The following is an 8,132-nucleotide window of genomic DNA, read 5'->3' on the forward strand; positions in this document are numbered from 1 at the left end:
GTGACGTGATAAAACCCCACTGCACTATCTTTTCAAGACTGAACACATTTGGATTTATGAGAAAAAAAATCACCTTCAACACATGGCTTCTTCTACTTTAGAAGAGAAATAGATAAACTTAGAAATAACCATTTGATGTATTAAAGAGTAAAAAAAAAAAAAAAGCAACCACACCAAACAAACCAAGAATTGTGAAGTTCAGCAGTTACATTGTTTTATTAATACAATCAAAAGAAGCTAAATGCTTATGCTTAGCTACACTGATTTCCTTGCAGAAGTCTGTATGCTTCCAGTCAGGCGAGTTTCAGGACTTCTTGTACCATTGTTCCAATTCCATCAAAGATTTCATGCAGAGGAGCCTTGCACATGAAAGCACAGGTAGTAACTATTTTATTGGCTTTATCCACATGAGATTCATTTACATTTTTGCAAATGTGCTTACATCCAAGCTCTGCTATAGCAGAGGCCGTTTCAGCATCAGGAAATCTGTAAATAAAAAGACTTTAATTAACATAAAGAGATGATACAACCATAAAGTTCTGCCAACGTAACTAGAATGAGAGAACTACAGTAATATCTAAGTGACTTTTTATGTGATGATGACATGGGACTTAAAGGGGCTGCTACTGTCAAGTTCTCCCACCCCTTCTGGATGCACTAAGTGATCTGATACCTTTGAAAACAAGGTCTGAAATGCAGAGCCATGGTATGTCAGAAGGTACAATTCTGTTTTTAACAATCTTTCAGTAAGTTTATAAAATTATACCAAGTGCAACCATAACTGATCCTCAAACGTTTGAGAGAAGCCAGGTGAACCTGCAGACATATTACATCTTTTCCAACACCTCCATGCAAAGTTATCCTCTGGGATTATGCAGAGGAATTTTGATTTTTTGTTTTCTGAGGATAAGGGAGGAACAGATACAACCACTCACTGCTGCTGCTGGCAAACTTAGCGCAGAAGTTTTATCAGGAGTTGACAGTCCTTTAAGCAGCACTGACTTCTGCCAGGCCCTGTTCTCATCTGCCTCCCCTAAACTGGCCCCAAACCACTATGACCGGAAAAACTTTTATTAAAAATCCATGAGCAGAGAAAAGCCCACAGAAGGAATTTAAACAGCCACTCAAATTACCACAGGGTACCAAGTTTCTGAATGCCAGCTGGCCAAATGCCTGTTCTTCATTTGCACATTTGCAAGATAAATCACGGCCTTCAAAGGCATCGGGTATGCCTTTGAAGCAAATTCTGTATTTCGCCTAAGATGAGCTAAAATCTATCCCTCAATTGCCATGAATGGAACGAGAAAAAATAACTTGATATCCCTGGTCACCTGCATGTTTGCACAGCTATGATCCTGTAAAAGCCACTTGTTCTCTCACTTTTAAGACTGGCAGATGCTACACCCAGTGACTCATTCATTAGCCATCACACTGCACAATAAATAAAGAGACTTTTGCACAGAAGACTGCCAATATCCTAATTCCCATGTAAATCATCTCCATCCATTTCCTTCTTACCTTCCATCTACATTTTTATCTTGGCCGACTGTAACCTCACAACCAGGAAAGACTTTAGCTGCCAGAACTGGTGATATACAGCACAAACCAATGGGCTTTTTAGCACTGTGGAAAGCTTGGAGTGTGGAGTTCACGTGCTCGTTGACAGTACAGTCCTTGCCATCTACAGCCCAGGAACACAGGTTCTTTGCTACACCAAAACCACCTAAAAAAACCCAGACAAAAAGCTCAAATGTAAGGCACTGCTAAAAGCCATTAAATTCAATACCAGACAGAAGCTCTATTTTACAACATAATATTTTACAACATAACCTAGGACTGTTAAGTTACTGTGCCAAAAGCCTAACGATGTAACTGTAACCTGTAAATGATGGGTTTACAATGTTAAAAGTTTAACTGCACACTTTTTTATACCATGTAGGTTATATATATATATATATATATATGCCAGAAAGCTTAATCTTGTTTCAATAAGTGGCAGATAGACAAACAGGAAATGGTCCCATTCATCTGCTAGTCACTAGAACAGCTGCACCATCTGTTATGCACCCCTCAATAAGAGAGGGATCAGAAGAAAGACCAATACTAGTTAAAAGCAGAAGTGTGCAATTCAGAGGAGTAATGCAAACAGTGATTTGACCCTGTAATCAACACTCAAGGTTTAGTTTGATACTTAAGCAATTATAGGAGAGCATTTCTCCTTCCCTAGAATTACTTTTGGACTTAAAACCAAAGAGATTAACACTATAAAAATGAAGAAGATTTTGCATAAAGAGGAAATTATAACATGATATTCTGAGACAAAAAACTTGTGAATGATGCCAACATTTCTTATTAAAAATAGTGCTGTTTTGTCTTTCTAGAAACTAGTTATAACAAACCTTTACTTGCACTTAATCTTCATTTAATTGTACAAACAGATTGTATTTTATATCCCCTTTGTGTGCTAGATTTATAACCATCAGAATAATCCAAGTAAGGTTACTAGTAAGTTTTTACACTTGATTCTTTATGGAATGTTCATGACATCAACTTTTCAACAATAAACATACAGAGGTTTTCACAAGTATTTTAATGGACAACATAAAGAAGCTTTGCATTTTTAATATTTTTCCTTTCCCGGTTTGCTCACTTTCAAGTGTGATCTGAAATCTCTGAGGTAAGATTTTAATTTTCAAGCTTAATAGAGTTTATTTCCCTCTAACAGTTATTACAGCAACCCCCAGAGCCTGGGTTATAAGAGCATGAAATTAACGTGGAAAACATCTGTGAGCCTCTCCTCCTGCCCTGATCAGTCCTGGTATCAGACACACAGTTTTAGTGCTGGCAGAATGTTTCTCTGCGTTATACACACGCTCCCTCTGCTGGCCTTACTTTAGCATTTAGGGCCAATCACAAAGGCAGTACTTAACAGTACTATGAATATTCTCAAAAGTGATCTTCAGCAACTCATAATTTCCTCATGACGCTCTGGTTTCTTCATTTCTAAAAGTGATTACAATTACCTCTGTCTGGAAGGCAATTTTGTGGTCTCTAAATAAAAAATTATCCATAGACATGCTTAGTATAACTTGATCAGCTGCAGAGAAGATACATGATTAAAACAGAATCTACTCACATCTGAGAGGGAATATAATTTATCTGGCGACCTGCTATTCTGTCAACCATTTCAGAAGCCCTAAAATTAAGGCACTGCCATGTAACACCAAGTTCTGACCCTATTTTTGTACTCTGGTCAGTACTCTGTTGGCAAGCAGGTAACTGAAGTTTTCACAATCTTAAGAAAGAAGGAATGGTGTGATGCTTAACTTAATACCAAAAGAACACTCTGGCTTACACTAACTTTTAAGTTAGTGAACTTAATGACTTAATAATTAAGAAATATATTGAGTACCTACCAGGGAAAATGACCGCATCAAATTCAGCAGCTTTCAGTTCAGCCAAATCCTGAATGTTTCCTCTTGCCAACCTGGCACTTTCAACTAACACATTTCTCTTCTCTTCTGTTGGACTTCCTTTTAGGTGATTGACTACATCTCTTTGCTCAGTATTGGGGGCAAATATCTTCACCTAGTAAAGAGATAAAACAATTTTGTGAATGTAAACAGAACCCATACATATTGGTCGCAATAAAGATCATTTAATGAAAACAGTTTTTGTCCCTGAAGTCTCTTATCCAAGTTAAGTGGATTCCACGGTATGGATCTATCACACATTAAGTATCTGAAGTGACATATGATATATTAGGCTGGGTAAACACAGCCATTCTCCTCATCCTATTCCTGCAGCATTTTGACAGGAGTGCATTCTTACACCAACGTTAAGCTTACTGATTTTGCCATAGCCTGCCTCTCCTCTGCAGATAACCCCAAGGACAAACAGAACACTACGATTTATACCAGCAGCCTGACTGGATGCACAGCTGACTCTGAAGAAAGGTTGCTCTTAACTGTCATGGGATGAGAGTGCTAAAAAAGTTTGACATAAAAAAGTTAAAGATCCAAACTTTTCAAGCATTTGTAGTGCAGACATTAGAGTTATCAGCTGCCCTAAAACACTGGTAGCAGAAAAGAAAAACAAAACATGGAAGAACCTATTTTGATTAGACACAAAAGGGGAATGCTGCATCAAAATATAAAGCTCCGTGAAAGGTGTAGGGCAGGGCCTGTCTTCTCGTGTCTGTTTTGAAGCTTCCTTTGTACACTGCTCAGAGATGACAAATTTGTGCTAAATATGAGTGTGCTGTTGTTAACATCAGACACCTGAGTGCAGCTACATGCAGACAAACAGTGACACCTTCTGGCACCTGAAGCCATGGACGGGACCAAAGCACACCATGTCATGGCCCAGACTTCTCTGACAACTTCCAGTTTACCAAAAAGAGCCCAGAAACAGTGAGAAGAAAACAAGCAAGTGAATCCCAGCGAGTGCTGCAAAAGCAACTGGAATGAAGATCAAAGATTTTAACCCATCCTCAGCTCCCTGCAGTCAGAAGAGCAGGAACAGACCTCCAGCCACTCCTCCCACCCAGGTTTAGAGAATCAGAGAATTGTTAGGGTTGGAAAGGACCTCTGGAGATCATCTGCCAAGGAAGGGTCACCTGAAGCAGGTTACATAGGAACACGTGGGTTTTGAATGTCTCCAGAAAGAGAGACTTCACGACCTCCCAGGGCACCCTATTCCATGCTCTGTCATCCTCAACATAAAGAAGTTCCTCCTCCTAAGGTGGAACTTCTTGTGTTTTAGTTTTTGACCACTGCTCCTTGTCCTGTAGCTGGGCACCACCAAAAAGAGTCTGGCACTGTTGCCACAAAATTGGATTTGTTACCTGGTGTGTAACAAGCCAATAATTACACACTCAAGAGAAGCAGTGATTATTTGTTTCAGAGCTATGCAAGCCTGGGTGCTTGGTGCTATTCCACAAATCAAGCACACCCACTGGACTTTTCAGACTGTTATTTATGCATGGAAATTCAGAGTTAGTAACTTTTCAAGTACAGCCCCTCTATTATGATCGGTTAGTAATTGCCATACAAGTTACATAACCCCAGCTAACTTCTACATGTGCTATGGGGAAGGGTCTTCACCCGGGCAGGGGTCTTTTTGACCTGTAGGCATTAATTTTTAGTATTATAATGAACATATTAAGCTATAGGATACATGGACCTTGAGTATTTTGCCAAGTAAGTAATCTATACACAGACATACATCAAGGTCTTGATTTAATACATCCTTAAGACTTGTTAGTTCCAGGATGCCCTTGAGTAAGGGATGCTAACTGCTATCCATCCTACTGATATACAATACCATCTTGATCCTTAAAGCTTGTTAGTTCCCGGATGTCCTTGACTAAGGGATTCCGGCTGCTGCCTGTTTCACTGATTAGGTCTCCTTTCTTGCTGACTAGGCATGAAAGTATACAAAGATCTTACATCAAGGAACATTCTGACTTAATATAATCATGATATAGTCCGCATTTTGCAACAGCACCATCCTCTTGGTACCCAGCTTTCAGATATTTATATGCATACATGAGATCCCCTCTCGGTCTTGGTCATCCGCCTGCGTGTGACCTCAGCTCCTGTCAGGGAACAGGCACGTCTTTGGGCGGGGGGACGAATAAAAAAGGCGAGGAGACGACATAAGGAGGGAGGTTATGGCTGAGCAGGAGTGGTAGTGCGCAGTGGTGGCGTAAAGAGCATCGCAAACCGGGAGGGGCTCCGATCCCACAAACAGCGGGAGCCACCGGGCTCGGGGTACGGGCTTGGGGGTACGGCCAAGGCGGGGGGCTCTCGGCTGCTGAGGGAAGCAAAGACACGAGTCGAACACACACCCGGGAGGAGCCCGGCACACCGGGCTGTGCACACACTCACACACACATCCTCACACACACCCTCCGCCACGCACACACTCACGCCCGCCCCCCTCCTACCTCGGCGCCCGCTCGGCTCAGGTGCACCAGCGCCGCCGACGCCTCGTGGATCTCACTGCCATCGAAGACGCCGCAGCCGGCGAGCACCAGAGCCACCCGCTTGCCCATGGCAGCCGCCCCCCCACTCCCCAGGCCCGGGAAGGGGCTGCTCCAGGCCGCGACTCCAGGCCCGCCGGCTCCGTCCCTCCTCCTCCTCCTGCCGCGCCTGCGCTGCTGGGCTGCGCCGCGGCCTCCGTGTTCTGCGGCCACACGGGCGAGCGGGGTGGAAAACGAATGAGGAAACCTGGAAAACAAGTGAGATCTGCCTTTAAACAAAACAGGTTCAGGCGTATGTTCGTCTTCATCTCTCTCCTGGCCTGCTCCCCGCAGCGGGGCAGTGCCGTGAAGGTGCTGCAGTGACCCTTACAGTGCTGTAAGACATCTGCATTCCTGTCGCTAGTCCCAAAGTTGCTCTGCTTCCAGCGGGACCTCGCAGAGGCTCACAGGTGTACGTGTGAGGTGTTTTTGCTTGTTTGTTTGTTCGTTTTTCATTGTTTTGTTTTGTTTCGTTTTGTTTTACGCATAGGGCTATAATGGAGTAGTGAAAATTGGCATCCAAATTGCTTTGGAAGCCGAAAAAAGTGTAGTTTGGGTAGAGGCCAGCAGTACTGCTGGGTCCTGATGCTGTTTGTTTCAGTGATACTCTAGGTTATCAGACCCACGTACTTTTTGGCACCCTTAACCTCATACTGTCTTCTAAAGAGCTGCTCCATTTTAGAGCAGCTTTCTTCTTTCACCCACTCCCAGCTTAGTTGCTAAGGCATTGCTCAAGGCAACCAAAGGGAATGCATCCCTAGTCTCCTTGTTAGGACTGTGCACACAAATGCCACACCAGAGATGAGCTGTATTGACTTTTAGCAAGATCTCCCAGCTCTTGGTCCTTCTTTTTTCATGAGGTGTCTTTCTTATAATAGGAAGAAGCTTGGGCTTCATAATGAAAATTTACACTTTTACTGGACCAGAAGGCTGAAATGCTGGATCTTGTAGAAAAAAATGGGAGTGTCTTCCAAAAACTTGGAGTATGGTTTTTTTGCAGAGGACATAGGCTTGGAAGAAAAAAAAATGACATATGAAGGCAAAGTCTTTTTCTGTAGCAAAACACATTCAGTTGAATACTGATTGGCTGGGAGTCTGTGTGGGATGATAGATAGGGAGATTCTGGAACAGGAAAGGGCCAAGATAGGGAAATTCCCTGCTGAAGGGCAGACCCCTGGGCAGTGTTTGCTCCAAATGAATGTAGGGCTTCAGCTCAGTGTCCACCACAGCCCACACTCTGCCTCTTAGGATTGAGCAGGACTGCAGTAACTCCACTGAGAGTCTCCAGACTTGCAATCCCCCTGGAGTCTTCTTTATGCTTGAGAGGTAGGAGGAAGCTGCTGCCTGGAAGGAGTTTAAACTCATTGCATGTTTGGAGATATGAGTGTAGTTCCAAACTCTGCTGTGTGTTAGGGCCAGGATTAATGTTAGAGCTAGGAAACTGAGCACCTTCAGAACTGGAATACCCTGCTTCTTTCTGTCCTGACTTACTGGCTAGTCTTTCTGGATGGACCTTGGACCTGAACTGTCAGTAACGTCATCTCCATTCTTGTTTCTGGCCCTGTCTCTTAGATGGACCTCAGATTGACATTATAGGTGGCCCTTTTTCCTGTATGGGTCCTAGACTTGTTTGGGATGTGATATTCCCATCCTACTTCACATCCTCCATGTCATGTCTCTGTGCCAGCTCCATAACTGCCCTGGCTCTGTTCTTTGATCTAACTCCAACTTGCTCGTGCCATGTCCCTGCCCTAACTTTGTGACCTTGTCATGGCCCTCTCTGTCTGTCTTAGGTCCGTGTTTTCATCCCAGCTCATGATATGTCTTTGCCCTGGCTCTGCATCATCCTGAAGTAGTCCTGTCATGACTCTTCTCTGTCCTGGGCCAACAAAAGCAAGTAGCAACAAGAGCATTTCACAAGGAGTGCACCTCTGAAACCAGATCTTTGCAAGGTGAGAGGACACACCTTGATGGAAGAAGAAGCTGTTGTCAAGGCCCCTCAGTGCACTAGTAGCCCCATAATTACCCTGGCTAACCTCAGCTGTGGCCCCCACCCACACACCCTCCGACCACCAACCTGTGGGCTCTATGTGAACTTAGGCCTGGA

At 43.4% G+C, this 8,132-nt stretch overlaps 1 protein-coding gene across 1 annotated transcript; it reads right to left on the reverse strand.

Annotated features, from left to right (window-relative positions):
• Positions 1-189: 189 nt before the first annotated feature.
• On the reverse strand, positions 190-6,157 carry LOC135409851 (glutamine amidotransferase-like class 1 domain-containing protein 3, mitochondrial). Its single transcript, XM_064645966.1, has 4 exons — positions 5,951-6,157; positions 3,417-3,588; positions 1,519-1,723; positions 190-486 (listed from the first exon to the last, which is right to left on the reverse strand). Exons 1-4 carry the CDS (start codon positions 6,056-6,058, stop codon positions 294-296), a joined length of 678 nt encoding a protein of 225 aa, XP_064502036.1. The 5' UTR covers positions 6,059-6,157; the 3' UTR covers positions 190-293.
• Between the last annotated feature and the right edge of the window lie 1,975 nt (positions 6,158-8,132).

Source organism: Pseudopipra pipra, chromosome 2 (assembly GCF_036250125.1).
Source record: "Pseudopipra pipra isolate bDixPip1 chromosome 2, bDixPip1.hap1, whole genome shotgun sequence".
Classification (NCBI taxonomy): domain Eukaryota; kingdom Metazoa; phylum Chordata; class Aves; order Passeriformes; family Pipridae; genus Pseudopipra; species Pseudopipra pipra.

Bases quoted from the DNA above. Each gene is read 5' to 3' on its own strand.
- LOC135409851 (XM_064645966.1), bottom strand. From the start codon at position 6,058: ATGGGCAAGCGGGTGGCTCTGGTGCTCGCCGGCTGCGGCGTCTTCGAT. The intron at 1,724-3,416 runs GTAGGTACTCAA...GGGTTTTTTTAG, and splicing joins TGATGCGGTCATTTTCCCTG to GTGGTTTTGGTGTAGCAAAG. The intron at 487-1,518 runs GTAAGAAGGAAA...TTTTATTTACAG, and splicing joins GATAAAAATGTAGATGGAAG to ATTTCCTGATGCTGAAACGG.